General features: G+C 59.6%; 2 protein-coding genes across 2 annotated transcripts; both read left to right on the top strand.

Annotated features, from left to right (window-relative positions):
- Window positions 1-1722: 1722 nt before the first annotated feature.
- On the top strand, window positions 1723-3976 carry SPEF1 (sperm flagellar 1). The gene is made up of 7 exons (XM_040981218.1): window positions 1723-1831; window positions 2304-2415; window positions 2722-2878; window positions 3048-3087; window positions 3199-3259; window positions 3348-3456; window positions 3869-3976. The coding sequence occupies exons 1-7, from the start codon at window positions 1723-1725 to the stop codon at window positions 3974-3976; spliced, it is 696 nt and encodes a 231-aa protein (XP_040837152.1).
- Window positions 3977-13325: 9349 nt separating this feature from the next.
- Window positions 13326-19739, top strand: CUNH20orf27 (chromosome unknown C20orf27 homolog). Its single transcript, XM_040981006.1, has 6 exons — window positions 13326-13748; window positions 14233-14350; window positions 15440-15582; window positions 17916-18054; window positions 18809-18931; window positions 19087-19739. The coding sequence occupies exons 2-6, from the start codon at window positions 14332-14334 to the stop codon at window positions 19185-19187; spliced, it is 525 nt and encodes a 174-aa protein (XP_040836940.1). The 5' UTR covers window positions 13326-13748; window positions 14233-14331; the 3' UTR covers window positions 19188-19739.
- The last annotated feature ends 126 nt before the right edge of the window (window positions 19740-19865 follow it).

Raw genomic sequence — 19865 nt, 5'->3', positions numbered from 1 at the left:
AGGCAGGCTGTCTCTGACCAGATGATGCAGCAGTCATGCACCAGGGCCCAAGCAGTCCAGCCCAGGTGTGGTTTCACAACAGCCTGGACGGAAAGAAGAGGGCATTTGGGCTGGGAGGCAGCCTCGATGCCATTCAGTGACGCATTGCCACGCTTGGTGGCTTGGTGGCTACTGGCGGTGGTGGTGGGGGGAGGGACAGTGGCAGGAGGAAGCTGAGTTGCACCCCAGGAGGTTGAGGCTGCCCTCCAGAGGACTCCCCGCTCTGCAAAGGGCAGCCCTTTCCTCCTTTCCCCTTCCCAAGCCTGGGCCCTCCCTCCCCCCATGAGGCCTTCAGCCAGGGAAGGCCTGAGCCCCACAGGCAGCTCTGGGCCCCAAACCGGTTTTCCCACCCAGCCTGAGGCTGGCACAGAACCTCTAGTTCCTTCCACCACCCCGCCCCACCAAGTTCCTCCTGTCCCCACCCTGGAATGTTTGGGGGAGGGTCAGAAGGGGGGCAGTTGGATATCCAGGCCATCTTTTGGGCCTGGTCGGCCCTGGGGGTGCCCCCTTCTAGCATGCTACATGACCTGAATACATGGGGATGAGCCAAGTGACAGGCAAGTCGCAGGGGATTCCCTGGCTCCTCCCACAACCCCAGCCCTGAAGGAGAAGGCCAGAAAGCCCTAACAGAGCCCAAGGAAACTCCTGGCCTTCTCCCCAGAAGTCCCCGGTCGGCCCAGGTCCCTCAACCCAAGTGCCTTCCGCTGGTCTCCTGCCAAGAACACCACTTGGCAGGGACCGGTGACTATCTCATCCATGACCTGGCACCCGATGCCACCCGGGGCTCTCGCTGAGGGCTTTGCCCACAGAAGGCAGGTAACACATGGACTGCTGGCCCCAACAGGGTGGCTGATGTGCCTGAAGCCACATGGGGCTGGGTACAGAAATCTACAACGGTTGCTTGGTGAGAGGAGGTGTGTGGGAGACCCTGCTAGAGCTCCTGTGGCCTCCGAGTCTCGCCAGGCCCCCCTCAGCACACACATGCACACACAGGTCTCCTGGAGACAGAACCGTTTCCAGGGCAAGGGCAGAGCCATTCCGTTTCAACAATAGGGCCGAGGAGTGACATGACCCAGAGTGGTTCTCCTGGGAATGCACTTCCATCCCCCGTCCAGGCTCTGCTATGTGAGGGTACAGAGTGACCCCCACAAGCACAGAGCTTTGAAGAGGGAGCCCCCAGGAAGTGCTGTCACAAGGCCAGGTAGTATGTTATTAGCAATGAACCCTGAGGGAGCGCAGGCAAACGCTGGGTGCTGCCTTCTTTGAGAGTGAGGGTTCAAGGGCATGAGGATATTAGTTATGCAAGGATGCGAGGTGTTGCCTCGACCTCAGTGGGTCCCAGAAAGGGTGGTCAGCACGTGGTGCGGGCTACAGGTCATATCTTTCTGGGAAGGTGGGAAAGACACCTGTCTAACTGTATTTTCAAAGCTAGGACCTGGAAGGACCGTAGCGGGGGTGGGGGCAAACTACAATTCCCAAAAGGCACTGCTCCCAGGCGAGTCGGGAGTGGTTGCCATGGTTTCAGAAAACAATATGGCCGCTCTCAGCTGGGACGCGAGTCTCCCGGTGAGACGGAGACGCGGAACCTGGCGTCTGCGGTAGGAAGAGAGGGAGCTCTTGCGGGGTGCTGAGGTGGAGGTCTGGGTGCTGCACGGGAACGGCCTGGCCTTGGCGAAGCTGCCAATGGCGACCAGCGTGGACGAGGAGGCGCTGCACCAGCTGTACCTGTGGGTCGACAACATCCCTCTGTCCCGACCCAAGCGAAACCTCTCCCGGGACTTCAGTGATGGAGGTGCGTGCCCCAGAGTGCGTGTCCGCACGCACATGGTCGCGCAGTGCTTCTGTGCTAGCGGCTGTGTCTTGGGGGTGGAATCAGTTTACTGGGACTTGGATTTACATCTGTTTGTGAACAGTATGTCTTTGCCTACGCGTCCCATCGTGTGTGCAGGCGGGTGTGTGTGTGTGTGTAATCCCAACCCCAGGGCCCTGGGTCTGTGTGTGTGTGTGTGGGGGGCATCCCTGTAGATCTCTGGCTTGGGGCTTTGGGCTCCTGGAGGGGTCTCTGGGAGACTCGCAGTCAGCTGGAGGGGCAGAGGCGTCGGAGTCTCCACGCCCTGTGTCCTCGGGGACCAGGTATGTGCTCCCTTTGTCCTTTTGGGCCTCTAACTCTGCCTGCCTCCCTGCTCCTTCCACCCCACCCTCCCTTCTCCCACCTCCTTCACTCACTCCTTGCCTTCTATGTCTGCTTGTACCCCTCCCCTCAGTCCTGGTTGCAGAGGTCATCAAGTTTTACTTTCCCAAGATGGTGGAGATGCACAATTATGTCCCTGCCAACTCTCTCCAGCAGAAACTCAGCAACTGGGGTCACCTAAACAGGTAGCAGCGAGCTTGGACCCAGGAGTGTCCAGCCCCACCCTCACCTGCCCCCTTGGGTTCCCAGGAAGGGTTACCCTAAGGCCTTCATCTGTGCTCTCGAATGCCCAGGCTGGGGCTGTGTTGCTGGCAGAGTGGGGAGGACCGACAGAGAATCCACCTGTTAAGAAAGTCAGGGGAGCCTTCTGATGAGCAGAGACAGGGACCGTGGGAGTACCCAGCAGAGGGGCTCACCTGTGGTGCCTTCCCCTCAACGTTCCACACTGCATTCCCCCAGAACCCAATCTCTGTGTGTGTGCCCCCTCCCAGGAAGGTGCTGCACAAGCTGAACTTTTCAGTCCCTGACGACGTAATGCGCAAGATTGCACAGTGTGCCCCGGGCGTGGTGGAGCTGGTGCTCATCCCACTGAGGCAGCGCCTGGAGGAACGGCAGAGGCGCAGGAAGCAGGGCTCTGGCTCCTTACAGGTGCTGGGCCGTCTCCCAGGCAGCAGAGATGCCTACTTGGGCAATGAGTGTGGGGAAGGGGTATCTGGCAACGAGGGCCTGGCCTGGACATGGGGAGGGAACAGGGGACTTTTTGGTAGAAGAGGAGACCAGGCTCACAGATGGGGTATCTGTGTCGGGGGTCTTTCAGGAGCTGGCACCCCAGGATGGCAGCGGCTACATGGATGTGGGTGAGCTGGCCTTGTCCTCCTGCCTTTCCCATTGCTGGTGGGGATACAGGAGGAGGAGATGTGGGCGTTCTGGAGTTCCTGATGCTCACCCTTCCACCTGCCCCCTCTCAGGTTTGTCACAGAAAGCTCAAAGGGAGAGTGTCCCAGACCCCCAGGGAGGGGCACAGTTCAGGTAAAGCAGCCTGGCACAAAGTTGGGGTGGGAGGGTGGAGTAGTGGACACTGGACTAAGGAAGGTGCTGAGGTACTTCTCGCCCACAGGGGGACCCAGCCTCCAGGACAGAGCCAGGCACTGCAGAGCAACCCCAACTTTGTCCTCCAAATTGCGGAAAAGGAGCAGGAACTGTTGGCCTCGCAGGAGACTGTGCAGGTGAGGGACTGAGAGATGGGGTGGCGGGGGCATTGGCCTTGAGCTTGTGCGGGGTGCCCAGGTCCTGCAGAGGATGGGTAGGAGAAGGGGGTGTCGGCCTTGACCTTGTGCCAGATGCCTGGGTCCTGTAGGGGTGGGGTGGGGGCAGGGTAGGAGGTGGGGGGATGCCGGCCTTGACCTTGTACGGGGTGCCCAGGTCCTGTAGAGGCAGGGTGGGGCAGGGTAGGAGGAGGGGGTGCCGGCCTATACCTTGTGCCAGATGCCTGGGTACTGTAGAGGTGGGGTGGGGGCAGGGTAGGAGGTAGGGGGTTGGCAGCCTTGACCTTGTGCCAGATGCCCAGGTCCTGTAGAAGTGGGGTGGGACAGGGTAGGAGAAGGGGGTGCCGGCCTTGACCTTGTGTGGGGTGTCCAGGTCCTGCAGATGAAGGTGAGGCGTTTAGAGCACCTGCTGCAGCTCAAGAATGTGCGCATAGAGGACCTCTCCCGGCGGCTTCAGCAGGCTGAGCGTAAGCAGCGGTGAGCGGCTGCCAGGGGACATGGCGGGGGCTGCCCCCCGACTGGCCCTGCCAAAGCCCAGCAGACGCAGCCACAGGGAGACCAAGGATTGGGAGGGTTGAGCCTCCCTAGGGGAGCCATTACTTTCCTCCCTTGGAATGGTGTGTGTGTGGGAGTTAAGTGGTGGTGGGGGGGATGGTGGGACAGCAACCCTCAGAATGGACACCCAACACAGAGGAGTCTCCTTCCAGTCTACCTGGGTCAGGAAAATGGCACATTTTCTAGAGCTTGAAGCCACCTGCAGACACCTGGAGTGCCCCCTAAAGCGGTGCTCCGGGCCTGGGGCTCCTCCTCTGGGGGGAAGGGAGGACTGGTTCCACTCAACAGTTCCAGAACCAGATTCCCAACCATTTCTGAGAACAGCAGCGTCTCCATGCAGGATGGCTTTGGCTGGTGGGTGGAACAGCTCCCTGGAGATTGGGGCTCCCTGGTCCCTGTTGGGTGCCCATCTGTGACCCAGCTTGGGGCTGAAAAGGGAGGGGTGAGGTGACATCAGGTGTTCTTATAGCCATGGCCCTCCCTCCCTGCCGGCTCCTGTGGGTGATGTTTGGCGGGGGGGTATGGTACAGGGCTGCCCCCAGTAAAGTTGCTGTGCTGTCTCCTGGGCCTGCCTTCTCTTTGTGCCTGCATACCTCGGGGTAGTCGGTTCCCGCCCCGTGCTCCTTCAAGCCCTCTTCCCACTCTTTCTTTCTTGAGGGAGAGGGGAAGGGAGAAGGAAGGGACGGAGATCTTTGATCTTCTGGTTCAGTCCCCTCAAATGCCTGCAACAGCCAGGGCTAGGCCAGGCTGAAGCCACGAGGCAGGAGTTTCATCTGTGTCTCCCACTTGGAAGTCTGCCTCCCAGGTGCTGAATTAGAGGTATGGAGCAGCCAGGACTTGAACCAGCTGATGCAGGACACAGGTACCCCAGGTGGCATCTCAAGCCACTGTGCCACAATATCTGCCCTGTCGTCTGTTTTAATTTATAAAATAGTATCATCTGCACCAAATTTATCAGTCCATTTACAGATATTTGAGTGATTTCTGATAGTCATTCACGACAATAGCCTCCTATGTCAATAATTTAGCATCATACATGTGTATTTATCTGTGTGTGTCGCACAAGCAGAATATATTGCTGGGTTAAATAGACAATAGTGTTTTTAAAAGTTTGTGGAAAATGATATGAAAAGATAAGTTTATGTTGATCTAAAAAATTCTGAAGTCCACGCGGTTTTTCTCATCATGCCTATTTCCATGGATTTTTCTGAACACCATTGTGTGTGTGTGTGACCAGAAGGCATGCCGCAGAACAGAGGCCAGAGCCGGGTGGCCTTGGCCCAGCTCGCACTCACACAGTTAGTGTGTGGACACTGTGAATGGCCCATTTCTGTGTTGACAAGGATATGGAGCAACAGGAACTCTCACACTGCTAATGGGAGTCTAAGTAAGGACGATTGTTTTGAAGACAATTTGGCAGTTTCTTGTAAGATTGAAACTACACCTGTGCTGTGGCATCGATTGTTCCCTTGAGAAGCAGAGGCTTGATTGTGAGAGCTGGAGCCTCAAGTGCACAGGTCAGGCTGTTGGGAAGGGAAGAGGGACAGGAAGCAAGGGGTGCTGGAAGAGCTGGAATCTGTGAGGGCCAGCTGGAGCCTCAAGGACAAGCCAGAATGTGTGGCTGTTCTTGTCCCTTGCCAACTTGCTGCTGCGGGTAAACTGCAGAAGGAGCGGCCCACTTTACCATCTGGCCCATGAGGCAGCGCTACCACGGGCCTAGCTGCCACCCCGGGTTGGTGAGGTGGGGCAGTGGTGGGCAGCAACACGCCCAGGCTACAGAGCCCCTCCTGGAACTGGCCAAAACCAAGCCCAACATTGCCACCCTCTTGCTCCCACCGCCATGCAGATGGCACGCAGAAATCTCTGCTGTGGCCAGCCCTAATTGAAAACATACACGAAAGGGAATTTGGGAAATGCAGTTCGCTCTAGCTAAGCTGACACATACCAAAAACACCACAGTAATGTCCTATTCCCAATTCCACTCCTAAATAGATACTCAAGTGCAGACAGATGCTCACCCAAAGACCTGCACTGGAGTAGAGTGTATTATGTGTTTCTGAATGACCTGAGAGGGAACGAGGGAGCGAGGAGGTGCGTGAGTGCCCCCCTCCCTCCAGGAGGCTCACAGGGACAAGGTGTGGGCCAGGCTGAAGCCAGTCCAAGTCTCCCAGAGGAAGGGCAAGGACAGAGCTCCCCGAGTGGCCACCTGCTGTGTCCTGGGCTGTGCCTTAGCAGGAAGCTAGCCAGAAGATCCAGGTCTGAAACCCAGACACGGTGAGTAAGCAGGACTCTGTGAGGCTCATTCATGCTGTTGTGTTCCATGGGTTGTTGGTTGTCACTGACATATTCTGTTGGTGGACGCTGGAATTAGTCTCACTTCAGGACTCTTACAAGGCTGCAACAATTCATAGTACATACTTCCTGTGAACTTTGTCAAGATCCCTTCTACATACTGTATGGATTTCATATTTCCATGCTTCACAGTCAACATTTTCTAATTCTGTGCGTGTTCTTGTCTTCTGGAGTATATTTTGAAGGGAATTACTGGGCAGAGGGTCTGGCATTTATCAGTTTTATCAAATACTGCCAAGCAGCTTTGTACTTGTTCCGGTGCCAATCTGTTTTCCTAATCCGGAGTTCCTCTGCAGTCCTTGCTGGGGCGCTCGTGACTCCCCATCTCTAAGGAGCCCGGCAGGGGCCCATGGCTTCCCTCATCACTGTCATGTTGCTCTACGAAGCCAACCCGTGGGCATCATGGTGCTACAGGCACACTTGTTGCAACCAGGCTACACCTACCCTGACTTCCTTTTGGCATAGAGTCTTTTGGAGAATTCTAGAAACAGTTATGTGATTTAGTGGGGTGCAGTGGTACCCCAGGCACAGGCCACTGAGCATCCCTGTTCCTCCCAGGTGGTCCCATTGCTGGAGGCCTGGCAGTGCGAGGACTGTCTACAAGGGACGGGGGACCACAGTACTAAGGAACCTAGCATTTGCTCAGTACATACACTCAGCGAGCAGTGTTGAAATAATAATTAAGAAATAGCTGCAGGCAGTCCACCGTAGAGGTGGTTTTGAGAAGTTAGGTAGAAAGGTTTGATTTTAAAAAAGAAAAGGCCTTAACCTGCCTGCAGGCAGGGTGAAGTTGGGCGACGTGGGTAAGACTTTCAGGCCGGAAGGCAGAACCAGGGATGGGGAGAGATTTGCAGAATCAAATGCTTGCACCGTGGGATAAGGCAAGATAAACGTGGGGACCAATGGCAGGGCTTGCGGAGGGTCTGTGTGTCCTGAAGAGGTTGTGCCAGACTTGCAAGGAGCCGGGAAACCAGATTCCTTTGTGAAGGAAGAAGGGGATGGGGGTAGGGGGTGAAGAGGAAGAATGATTCTGAAAAAGCTCCACGTGAGCTAAGAAAAACACATCGGCAAGCTACTTCCTGCCAAGTTCAACCTTGAAGTTCGGCAGATGAGAGTACGTTGAGGAGGGGGTGGATTACAGGTGCACGGGAGCGTGGGAGTGGGCAGGAGCTGGTGCGCTGGGCTCAGAAGGCAGCAAGGTCTCCAGAGGACGGCGTCTTTGCCAACACCAGAGCGTCACCCCTGGACACTGCTCAAGCTTCGAAGCCGTGCTGGAGACAGTTCCAGAGCAGAGGAGGGACACGATGGAAACAATAGCTCAGGAAGATTCACAGTGTGCAGACAGCTTGGAGCTAAGTGGAAGCAGCAGGCGGAGAGCCTGAGGCGTCCTCAAAGACAACAACCCACGGCCTGGCGGAAGAGAACTGGAAAAGAACGAGGCCGCTCACCAACAAGCAGCTGTGGGACCTGGAGCAGATCAGCCACCCGCCCCGCCGGCAGAGCCGCGGGCCAGGACCCCCTCAAGGCCCAGGACCACGCCTCTCCACATCCCATCCAGCAGCGCATCCCGCTACCATGACGACCGTTACCATGGAGACCGGGCGCAGAGGCTGTGGTCCCCGGGGGCGCCGGCAAGGCTCTCCCAACCCCCCTATTCGTGTTGCCTTCTTTTGTTCTGATGCTTATCGGGCAGGACTCCCAAGACGCGTCTCCGGTTCCTCCGAGACAGAAGTGTAAGGGTCGGGGTAGAGGGTAGGAGGGTTCTCTAGCTCCTGGGCAGGACGAGCGCGGGGCACCCATGTCAACTGAGGGCGACCCAAAGGCGAAGGTGTCCAGGGAGAAGGCGACCCTGCACGAGGCCTGCTGTCAGGCCGCCCAGAGCAGCGAAGCCCCGCCAAGCGTCCAGTCAAGCAGCGGCAAGCGTCCCCAGCACCAGGCCGGGCTACCGCCGCTCAGCGCGCCCAAGCCCCGGGATGCGCCCGGAGCGAAGTTCCCCGCGCCCCGAGCGAGGCCCCCCGCGCCCCGGACGCGCCCCGAGCGAGGCCGCCCGCTTCCTGGACGCGCCGGAGCGAAGTCGCCCGCGCCCCGAGCGAGGCCCCCCGCGCCCCGGACGCGTCCCGAGCGAGGCCGCCCGCTTCCTGGACGCGCCGGAGCGAAGTCGCCCGCGCCCCGAGCGAGGCCCCCCGAGCCCCGGACGCGCCCCGAGCGAGGAAGGATGCCGTCCTCGCGAGAACTCGCCGGGCCGAGGCCGAGGCCGGCCTGCAGGGCGCAGCCGCCGCGTCCCCCGCGCCGGGCGCAGGCGGCCTTCGGGAGCCCGCTCATTGGCCGCAGGCGACCCCCGGGAGCCCGCTCATTGGCCGCAGGCGGCCCTCGCCCCACCCTTTCTCCGCCCAATGGCGGCGGCGGGGGCGTGCCCGAGGCGGGCGGCCGCGGCGCGGGGTGCGCTCCTCGTGCTCGACGTTGAGACCCCGGCCGCCGCCGCCGCAGCGCTCGTCCGGGCCCGGCCCGGCCCCGGGGCGCGCCCCGCAAGGTGAGGTGGCCGCTTCGTGTCCCGCTGCGTGCAGAGCCCCCCGCCCCAGCCCCGGCGCTGTCCTCGGCAGTGGGTACCTGGGACCCCCAGCGGCCGCGCAAGGAGGGCTGGGGAGCTCCGCTCTCGGGCTCTGGCCCGGAGGGCTCCGCCGCCGCTGGGCACAGGTTCCGGTGACCGGCGTGACCGGGGTGACCGTTATCCGGCGGGACAGCCGTGTTTTCCGCAGGTCGCCGTTGCAGGGCGCAGGTGACACAGAGAGGGTGGGTGGGGGCGGCATGGGGTCTGCGCTGCCTTCTCCCACCCAGCTTTGTTCCCCCTGGCGCTGTGACCTTGGACGCGGAGTCCCTGTGCCTCGGCACCCTCGGCGAGGAGGGCCGTGATGTGTGCGGGCGCTGGCTGGGGAGGCTCCTGCGTCAGCCGAGAGCTGGGGAGCCCCGGGATTATTTCCCAGGGACAGAGCAGCTCCCAGTGTGCAGGGTGGCGGGGTGTGTGTGTGTGTGTGCGCGCGTGTGTGCGCGCAGGGTGGCTGTGTGTGTGTGTGTCACGTTTCTGTTGTGGTCCCCAGCGAAGGCGCGGTGCTTTGTGTTGGGAAAGGGAATGCCACGCCCACGGGGCTGGGGCGGCTGCGTGCGGACGAGTCCAGAGAGCCCCAGGAGGAGGTTCTAGTCCAGCCTTCACCCTGCTGGCCGCGGCTGACCCTTTCAGAGCCCTCACTGGGAATGGAGGACGGGGTTGCCCCCAGGGAACTGACCCCGGCCTGCCACTGGGCTAGGGCACGGTGGGGATGGAGTGGGTCTTAGCTGGAACAGATGCTGAGTAGTGGAGGAGACACCTGTCTGAGAGGCCCAAGAGTCCTTGCTCCACCTCCTGTTTGGGAGAGAGTGCATGGCCCGCTTGTCTTTGCACCTTTGGTCTGCTGGAGGGAGGGGGAAATGAAGTGACCTCCAATTGAGACTGCCAGGGCTACACCTGCCTCCCTTCAGGCCTGGCGATGTTAGTGGGTTGCTCCGGACTCTGGGGGTGAGCACGCCAGTGAGAGACTCAGTGGCAATTTTCAGGCTTGAATTCCCTGGAGGGCTGCAGGGTACTGCTGCAGGCTAGGGGCAAGGGACACAGAGGGAGGGAGGACCAAGCCCTTTGGCCTGGTCGGGATAAGCCTAAGCAGTTGGAAGGATTGAGACACAAGGCCGAAGGAGTTTAGAGACATGTCCCTTGTCCCACAGCAAGGTGGCCCAGGGCCTCAGAGGATACAGTTCTAGGGCCAGCCTGGAAAAGGGTGGGAGCTCGCTTGAGAGCGCATGGTCATGTGGGACTGTCGGTCACTGTGTCAAAGTCAGCTAGCCTGGAAGCCGCCTTTCCACTATATACCGGCCAGCAGAGCCAGCAACGTGGACACGGCTAGGGTCATGGAATGAAACACCGACAGGAGACCTGTAATGGTGGAAGAGGTCTCTTAGGCCTCCCTTTATTCAGCCATATATACTCCCCCCCTCCCCAGCCCCTTAGCAGAACAATAGGATGCTAATGAGACTGAAAGACCTGGTGCCACTAGACTCAAGCCCATTTCCTGCAGGTGCTAAACTTAAATGCTAATCAACTTCTTAGCCTTGTGGGCTGAGGGTGACCTGCGCTGGGCTGGCCGTTCGCTGCCCCCCAGCAAAGTGCTCCAGGTTCCCTGAGAACCCTTGTCCCAGTGCTCCGCCTCTTCCTGGGCCTGTCCAGGGCGTGACAGTCTATCTAGGGGAGGAGGATGGATGGGGCAGTGGGTGCTGGCGGGAGAGTGTGGGGGTTGCGCCAGGGGCTTCTGGGCAGTTTACTTTTGGGCCCTCTAGGGGCCTGCTTGTCCTGGGAGCAGGAGGCCAGGGAAGTGGTGGTGGAAGAGGCCTCTTGAGCCCTGCAGCCCTGGGATCCTGCCTGGGGGGCTAGCAGTGCAGAGGCTGGGGGGAGGAGGGGGTGTGGAGCTCCCTGGCTGTGCCCCAAGGCCTGTCTGGAGGAGGCCACTGCTTAGCCTGGAAGTCAGTCACCAGGCCCCCAGCAAGGGCGGACCCTGAGCTGGAACCAGGGCTGTTGCCCCTGGGGGCTGCAAGGAGGAGGCTGGGTGCAGGGCCAGGTTCTGGGCTGAGGTTCTTCTCTCTCGTTCTCTCCCTGTGGATGTGCCCTCTTTTCCTGCTCTGTGAGGCCCTCCTCCAGGGTACTGCAAGGGCTCCTGACTCAGAAAGGACGCTGGGCCTCTCCGGCCTCCTTTGGGCCCCCAACCTCTTGTCCCCCTCCCACCCGTGATCCTGTGTCTTGACCCCAGGGACAGTGTGGGATGCAGGTCCTGTCTGCAGCTGGTGGGCACTGAGCTAGGAGAGTGGCCTCAGGGCAGGGGATGGCTAAGTGAATGGTGAGGGTGGTGAGGAGCTCCTTTTCCTGAGAGCCTGCCACCCCATGGGGCCCTGACCGCCACCCCCATCCTGCCAGGCCCAGCCAGGACCCGCCCCCTCAGGCTGCGCTCAGTGTGGTCTGGTAGATGCATGTATACTGAGAGATGCTGGAGACACAGGTGTGGTGCTGGGTTAGGGCTGAGGCCCGGCTAGGGTCTGGCAGGAGGGGATGGCCTGGGTGAAGGCATGCAGGGCCGGGCAGTGGGTAGTGCAAGATGGGGAGCCCTGCTTTGCTGGCTCAGGTGTCTTGTGACTGGCCGTGAGGAGCCTCCAGAGTGTCACTGGGTATCTGGCAGGCCGGGGGAGCTGTCCCCGCCCTGTGGCTACGATGATGTGGGCTCTGCAGTGCCAGAAACGGGCCAGGCATCCTTGCACTTGACCATTTGTTGCATGCCGAGTCCTCAGCTTCAAGGGGTGGCTGGAGTGAATGGGTTGGAGTGCAAGCTGCTCTGACCCCCAGCGACCCCAGCCAGAGCCAGGCTGGGGGTCTGTGTGAACCCCAGGACTGACAGTCTTCGTGATACCTGGCAGGTCACATTGGCAGAGCACTCCTCAGGAAGGAGGCCCTGGTGTGCTTTTTGGATAAGGCTTGCTCACTACCCACAGCCCACTCGTTTGTAGTATTTGAAAGTTGCTTCTAACACGCCATTAGAAGTCTGCCAACTCGCTCTTTTTAAAAGTTAACAGTTAAGCTGACCAATCACGACTCCACAGTGTGTGGAATTGAGGTGTATAAAAACCCTGTGCTGTCCAACCTTGGGGCTGCTGTGGCTGCTCTTGCCCTCCCCCAGTCCAGCGGGACTGGAGGCAGCTGGGAGTCCAGGCTAGCATGAATAAACCGCCCTTATGTTTGCATCAACTTCAGACTCTTAATGATTTCTGGGGATCTCAAAACCTGAGTACAACAGTGGCTCTCCCTGCTGTCTGTAAGGAAACCTGACAGCCAGTCAGCCTTTTTTTTTTTTTTAAAGATTTATTTATTTTTTTACTGGATAAGCAGATATACAGAGAGACAGAGAGGAAGATCTTCTGTCCGATGGTTCACTCCCCAACTGAGCGCAGTGGCTGGAATTGAGCCAATCCAAAGCCAGGAGCCTCTTCCAGGTCTCCCACACGGATGCAGGATTCCGAGGCATTGGGCCATCCACAACTGCTTTCCCAGGCCACATGCAGGGAGCTGGAAGGGAAATGGGGCTGCCGGTATTAGAACCGGAGACCATATGGGATCCTGGCATGTGCAAGATGAAGACTTTAACCACTATGCTATTGCGCCGGGCCCAAGTCAGCCGGCCTTTTACAGGGATATTCACCTAGGATTAGTCTGGCCCCGGCTACTCCTGTTTTCTAGAAAGAGGCCTGGGTGGGCCAGAGGCTCAGACTCAACTCAGGAATGGCCAGCCTATGAGGCTGGCACAAAAGCAGCCACCAGCAACCTGTGGATGAGCACAGGCTGTGTCCCCGTAAACTTCGCTAACAACAGGCTGTGGTTTGCTGCTTCTGTATCTAGAACAATCTCTAGGCCTCTCCCTGTTTTATCTTTTTCTCGCAGTTTGAGAAAGCAGGTCAGCCGTCCTGTAGAGTCCCCTGCCCTCTGGGTTTGTCTTCCTGCTCTTTTTCAGTCATTGAATTGGTTCCATCAGTCTGTGTTTCTTGCAGCTCAAGGCCCCGTTAGATCCAGGTTGAGCATCGTGGGCAGGAAGCTCTGGTCAGCGTATCTGTGACTTTGGGCTGCTCCATGCCAGCAGGCGTCTGTGGGTCAGGTCCCCCCCTGAAAGTAGGGAGATGGGCAGTGAGAGGCTGGGTGCCGCCACCTTGCCCTGCCGCTCACCCCTGATCAGCAGTCGTGTGCTGTTTGGGACACCCGTGTATCAGAGGTCCTAGGTTCAAGGAGCAGCTCCACTCCCAGTCCAGTTTCCTGCCCTGGGAGGCAGCAGCTGATGGCCCTGACATGTTCCTAACTCTTGGCTTTGGCTTGGCCCAGCCCCCACTATTATGGGTGTTTAGGGGCTGAACCAACAAGTGAAGGCTCCCTCTGCCTTCCAGGTAACATGGAAATCAGTGGAAATGAAAAACATAGCTGGTTACCTGCCCGTGGCACCTGCTCCTCCTCAGCCTTCCCCCGTAGCTCAGCCTCACTGCGGGTCCCTGCCACCACCCTTCGGGAGGAGCCAAGTGACTTAGCATTTGATGTTTCCTCTGTTCCAGGCCTAGAGGCGAGCTGGATTGTTTGCTTCTAACGGCTGGTTTAAGGGAAGAGAGTGAGGATGTTGCACTGTCGTCGGTGGTGACACGGGAGTGGTTGCTTGCTTTGTTTTGCTTCCGCTTCTTTATAATCCTTGTGCACTGCTCTGGTTTGTGGATTCTGCCTGTCCCTGTCAGTCACGCTCACAGTTGAGTGGGCACAGTCCCTGGGTGGCCCTCTGGGAGCAGAGGCCGGGGGCTGGGTGGCGGCCTCCGATGGTTTGGCATCTCTGCCCTTGCTGCTCTCAGGAAGGGAACCCCTGAGGACCTGCTTGTCTTCCCTGGGCCCTGTACTGGCCCTGCACACTGCAGGCTGTTGAGTTGGATCCACGCCTGCTACATTGGCCATGTGCCCTGAAGAGCGTGGCCCTCAGCACCCAGCTGACCGCCCCTAGGGTGGTCCAGTCCAGGCCTCCCCTTGGTAGGCTGCCCTTGCCGCAAACCTCGGGTGGCTGGGCCCGGGAGCTCTTTGCTGGCACCACCAGCATCCAGAAGCTGCCCCGGAGCAATGCAGCCCTAGGGCCCTGGATCAGAAGGGTTGGGGAATGGAATGAAGCAGAGACCTTGTGCGATTCCCTGCTTTTGCCCAACCCCAGGCCCGGCCCACAGCCGACCCTCTCTTCTGTTCCCCAGGCTCCTGCTGGTGTCCCTGGAGCATGGGAGGCTGCTGAGCTGGAGGGCCGTTGGAGGAGGCAGGAGTGTGTGTCTCCGCCCACGACAGTGAGGGCGTCCATGGCTGCAGCCAATAAGGGTGAGTGCCTCCCGGGCCTGGCAGGGGGTGGTGGGGAGGCAGGGTGTGCAGTATGCCAGTGTCTGTTGGGTCCCAGGGCTTCCTCAACCCCCAGCGGGCACCTCTATGCTTCCTTGGCATGCTGGCTGGCAATGTGTGTTCCCGTAACTGTGTCCCACTGCAGGAGCTGGGGTGAACTTAGAGTCCAAAGAACTAAAGGTGACCTGGTAGGATTTAGGGGTTGTGTCTGGGGGTGCTCCACAGGGCTCTGGGTGTGTCACGCTGGCCCCCTGGGCCTCAGCAGAATGTCTGAGGACTTAGACCAAAGCCTGCACACAGCCTCCTGACTCTGCTGGTGACATCAAGAACTACGGGCAGGGCTCTTGGGAGGCCCAGGCCTGGAAGCTCAGGGAAGGCTAGGGACACACACTTGGCCTTTCTCAGCAAGTATCCTTGGGCGCCTGCCCTCAGCTCTGCCCTGTGTGTCCCTGGAGAGCCCCAGGCAACTGGAGGTCAGCTGAGGGGAGAGGGTGAGGATGGATGGGGCTCAGGGCCTCTGGGCTCTCCCTTCCTAGGTGGGGGATGGGGTGGTCAGGGCACAGGGCCCCTGGGCTCTCCTTCTTGGCGGCCATCCTCAGTGGCGTCCAGCCATGGCCACAGCCTCCCCTGGGTGGGCGGAGTGTGCTTTCTCACCCTCTGTCCTTCTCTCCTCCTCAGGCTGGTCCCCTGGCACTCTTCTACCCTTGCCTTCCCCAGCCCTCTTCTGCAGTCATTGGGAGGGCCAAGCAGAGGGACAGAGCTGGGAGAGGGTGTGAGGGGTGGGGACTCTGCCCATATGTGCCACAGCGGGAATGGAGGACTGTCTCTCTCTCTCCCTCCCTGCCTCCAAGGTCCCCAAGTGTGGGCTCACGTTAGCCAATCCCTGAGACCCCCACCTATCTGGAGTGTGGCATTTCTTGGGCCCAGGGTGTGGGGTGGGGACTGCAGCCTCGTGATGCCCTGCGTGCACCTGGCCCTGAAGGGAGCCCAGCCAGCTGCTGACAGGCGGGGGCGGGGGGCAGAGGGAGCCGGCAGCCCCTGGACGCTCTTCTGCTCTTCCGCTCTTCCTAGGCAACAAGGCCCGAGTCCGGAGTATCCGCTTCGCAGCAGGCCATGATGCGGAAGGCTCCCAGAGCCATGTACACTTTGATGAGAAGCTGCATGACTCAGTGGTCATGGTCACCCAGGAGAGTGACAGCAGCTTCCTGGTCAAGGTACAGCCTGCTGTGTCTCAGCAGCCTTCGTCCCTCCTCCTCCTGCCTTCCTGGGCCTGCCTGACCTCTCCTCCAGGAGGACGATTGGTCAGCACCTCTCAGCCCCTCCCTAAACCTTGGTTTTCCTCAACTGTCAGATGGGAAGTGGTGACGGTTTAATGAGATTCCTGCATGTAGATCAAAGTGGCCAGAGTCATGCTATCCTTGGCCTCACCTGGACAGCACTGTGGGACAGGCCTCGTGGTGGTGCCACAGGGATGGGCCCACTGTTTGGGCAGTCCAAGGTCATGGTGCCGATTTCTGTTTAACTACAGCAAAGGTCTTCTGGCCCCATGACCCTGTTGGGGATGGCATTCCACTGGAGCAGGTGTGGGGGCCCAGACCACAGGGGAGGGGTGAGGCTCTCACTAATCCACTCCTGAGGGCTTAGCTGTAATCCCTCTGGGCTGAACCCCCTGTGGCCTCATCACACTCCCCACTCTGGGCACCAGTCTTCCCCGGGGACAGGCTTGAGCTGGCAAGGACTGCCTGCTTCCCCACTGCTGTGAGACAGCTCCCACCCACACCCTGCTGGGAGGAGGGACAAGCCCATGCTGTGAGACAGCTCCCACCCACACCCTGCTGGGAGGAGGGAGGAACCCATGTGTGGTTCAGGTGTGTAGCTAGGCTGTGGTAACGGGTGTGGCACTTGCTCCCCTTCCTGGCTTGATCTCCCACCTATCTGGGCTCTCCTCCTGACTTTACCCTGGCGGGTGGCTGTGTGGCTCCTCCCACGGCCAGGCTGTGCCTGACCCACAGTGCTCTGGAAGGAGCAGGATGGTGTGAGGGGCTGGCTGCCTGGGCGCCGCGCTGTGCAGCAACCCGCTGCCTGCGGGGCCAGTTTCAGCTGAGGGACCCAGCAGAGGTGGGGCTCAGCTGTCCTGCTTGTCTGCTTCCGCCAACAACCTCCCCAAAGGAGCAAAGGCGCGAGCAGGAAAAAAAACAAGCTCTTTACCTTTGCCAAATCCATCCTGTCTACTAAAGAAAAAAAATGGAACATAGAGAAAAAGAGGAAGAGATTTGAAAGAATCCACAGTTGTACTGTTCAGAATGAACCGGGACTAACATTTTGACATGCGTTATTCCAAGTGTTTTCCAAGGCCTTGTGGTCAACCCCAGAAAGCTGGCCTCACACGAGACAAGCTGGCTTGTGTCAGTGGATAGTTTTCCATGGGCTTTGACAACTGCCTGGCGTTCCATTATGCATATCTCCGTTGACTTAGCTGGTTCCGCATGCCTGGGTGTTCCGGCCATGTCTGTTTTCTCACTGTTATAAACAGGGCAGTTAGGAGTATTGTTTTGTACATCTCTGAGTATTTCCCCTGGAAAATTTTGCCAAGTGGTCCAGTGGTCACAGGGTCAACAGAGGGCAGGTGCAACCATGGCAGGACATCATTCCAGGCTCATCAAGAGCCTGACAGTCCCAGCTGGCCTCCAGGGGCAGGGCTGCAGGCCCACAGGCACCGGGGGTACACGATGCACTGTGCCTACGGGACTGGCACTCTGTCCAGCACTGCTCAGGAGCCACAGGCTTGCAGTCCCCCTCACCATTGCAGTTTCCAAAGGCAGCATCGGGTCCAGAGGGCACTGGGTGCCAAGCACTGGATGCCAACAACAGAAATCTCTCAGAGCTTGAGTGGAGGCCATTGGATGCAGTGAGCCTCTAGGTGGGTGTCCAGATGTGCGCTGGCCTCAGTGGGGGTGTCAAACTGTTAGATACAGTGAGCCTTTGTGGGGGCAACCAGTGTGCTGGGCTCTAGGGGTACCGGGCTGTTGGACACAGTGAGCCTCTGGGTGGGCATCCAGGTGTGTGCTGGGCTCAGAGGGGTTGCCAGGCCCATGGGCTTGCTGTGGTTGACATAGCTGCTGCAATGTCTGTCTTCCTGCTTCTGGTGCACCCCTTGTCCCATGCTGTGTGGCCTGATCCGGGCAGGCAGCTCACCTGGGTCCAGGACTGGGAGCATCTCCATGCAGCCAGTGGCAAGAGCCTTGCTCTGTGTTGGGCACAGCAGGAAGGCCGGTAGGTCCAGGGTGACTTTACCCTGGCTGTGCTGTGTGGTCCCCAGCCAGTCATTTCCATGTTGAAAGATGGTCCACGGAGGCTACAGGGCCTGCAGGGCTGAGTCCTTGGTGGAAGGGGCTCTGTCCCAGGCCTAGAACCCTGCAGCCTGAGGTGATGGAGGGAGGGGGGCTCCCGGGTTCCCCAGGGCAGCAGTGCCAGATACACACCCTGGCTGGGCCCTGGCAGGAACAGTGGCTGAAGGTGCTTCCCCCACCCATCCCTCCTGCTGCAGGTTGGCTTCCTGAAGATTCTGCACAGGTACGAGATCACCTTTACCCTTCCCCCAGTGCACAGACTAAGCAAGGATGTTGGCGAGGCACCTGTGCCCAGCTTGCACCTCCGGCTGCTCAGCGTTCTGTCTGTCCCAGAAGGTGCGTCTGCTTTCCAGGCTGCTGGAGGGATAGAGTGGGAATGAGAACACAGGGAACTGGCAGCTCAGTATGTCAGGGACATGGTACCCCTGTGTGCTTGCAGTAGGGGTGCCTTGCCGGTCCCCCGTCTCAGACGCCCTCCCCTCCTGCCTAACCAAGGGAAGACCCGTGGGGCTGTGAGAACACCACCTGCCCGGGGCCTGGGTTCTGCCAGGCTGCTGCTCACAATCTGCCTGCTGCCTTCAGGCCGCATCCATGTCCCGGCCTGGCCTGCTCGAGGCTAGGGTGACAGGGTCTCGGCTGCTGTCCCCTGCCCTGGCTAGAGAGCTGGCCCTTCAGCAGATGGAGACCTTTTGGGCCAGAGCCTCTCACAGCCTGATGTACTTAGAGCGTGCCAGCCTGCCTTGGCACCCCTCCTCTTCCCCATCACCCCTTCTGCCTGGCTGCCTGCTTTTGAGGAGTGAAGGGTCTGCTGGAAGCTGGAGTACCTTGGAGCCACACTGGGGGTGGGGGCTGGGAACTCGTGTGGGCCACACCGGGGGTTCTGGGGGCTTGTGTGGGCCACACCGGGGGTTCTGGGGGCTTGTGTGGGCCACATTGGGGGTTCTGGGGGCTCGTGTGGGCCACACTGGGGGTGGGGGTGGGGGCTCTTGTAGATTGCAGAAGACTTTCTGGACCTTTCTTGTGGTTTGCTGGGGGTGGAGTGGCTCTGGGAGTCAGGGAGGTGCTGACAGTGGCCCACGCCCCTGGGCAGGTTACAGCGTCAAGTGTGAGTACTCGGCACACAAGGAGGGCGTGCTCAAGGAGGAGATGCTGCTGGCCTGCGAAGGAGGGGCCGGCACCTACGTGCGAGTGACGGTGCAGGCGCGAGTCATGGGTGAGAGCTTGGCTAGAGCTTGTCCTGATCCTGAAGGTGTCTGAGAAGGGGCCCTGATGTGACTCTGGGCAACTCCTTCCTCCCAGCCTGTCCCCCAGGGAAGGGCCCTGGGGTCAGAGTCCAGCAGGGCCTGACTCTGCACCCTTACCTTGCAGACCGGCACCACGGCACGCCCATGCTGCTGGACGGTGTCAAATGTGTGGGCGCTGAGCTTGAATACGACTCAGAACACAGTGACTGGCATGGCTTCGACTGATGCCCCGGTCCTGTCCTCTCGGGGCCTTCCGCCTTAACCCCACCTTGGCTCCCGACATGCTGCGCAATGGTGTGGCGTCCCCCCTCCTCCCCGGGATGGGCATGGGGGGGGGGAGGGGTGGAGCATCCAGGGGCCTCCGATGCCAGGCCTTGCCCATACTGCTCACCTCTGCCTTCATTCGTGCCACCACCCTGCCCCTCCCATGACCTCCTCTCCCACTTCCTCCATGTGCCTCAGTCTCCTGCCAGAAGCATTGGGTTGAGCCCCCATGGGAGGCTATCTGAGGAGGGAAGTAGGGGCCTGGGGTGGGTCCTACCCATTCCCTACCCCAGCCAGGGTCTGGGTTAAAGACGGAGCTGGCTCTGTGACATGGCCCCACCGCTGCTGCTGCTGCCACCACCTTGCTTTAGCCACCTTTGCTACTCTCCCCCGTGCTTCCCCGGGTGAGGAGTAGGGAGGTGCAGACTCCAACCCCACCCCTCAGGTCTGTGCTATTTGATTTTTAAATGACTGGTTGGGATAGAACTGTAAAGAAATAAAACTTCCAGTGGATACCAGAGGTCTGGCCGACTGTTCCTTCTTGGGTTCCTGACACTGCCAGTCCTCCAAAGCTGGATGCCCATGGGCAGGGCCATCCTTACAGGAGGCAGGACTGCTGTGTGGGGTAGTGTCTACAGA

Source organism: Ochotona curzoniae, unplaced genomic scaffold (assembly GCF_017591425.1).
Source record: "Ochotona curzoniae isolate NIBS_2020 unplaced genomic scaffold, NIBS_Ocur_1.0 contig_3520, whole genome shotgun sequence".
NCBI lineage: Eukaryota > Metazoa > Chordata > Mammalia > Lagomorpha > Ochotonidae > Ochotona > Ochotona curzoniae.
The sequence above is the reverse complement of the archived record's forward strand: the minus strand, read 5'-3'. Positions and strand labels throughout refer to the sequence as shown.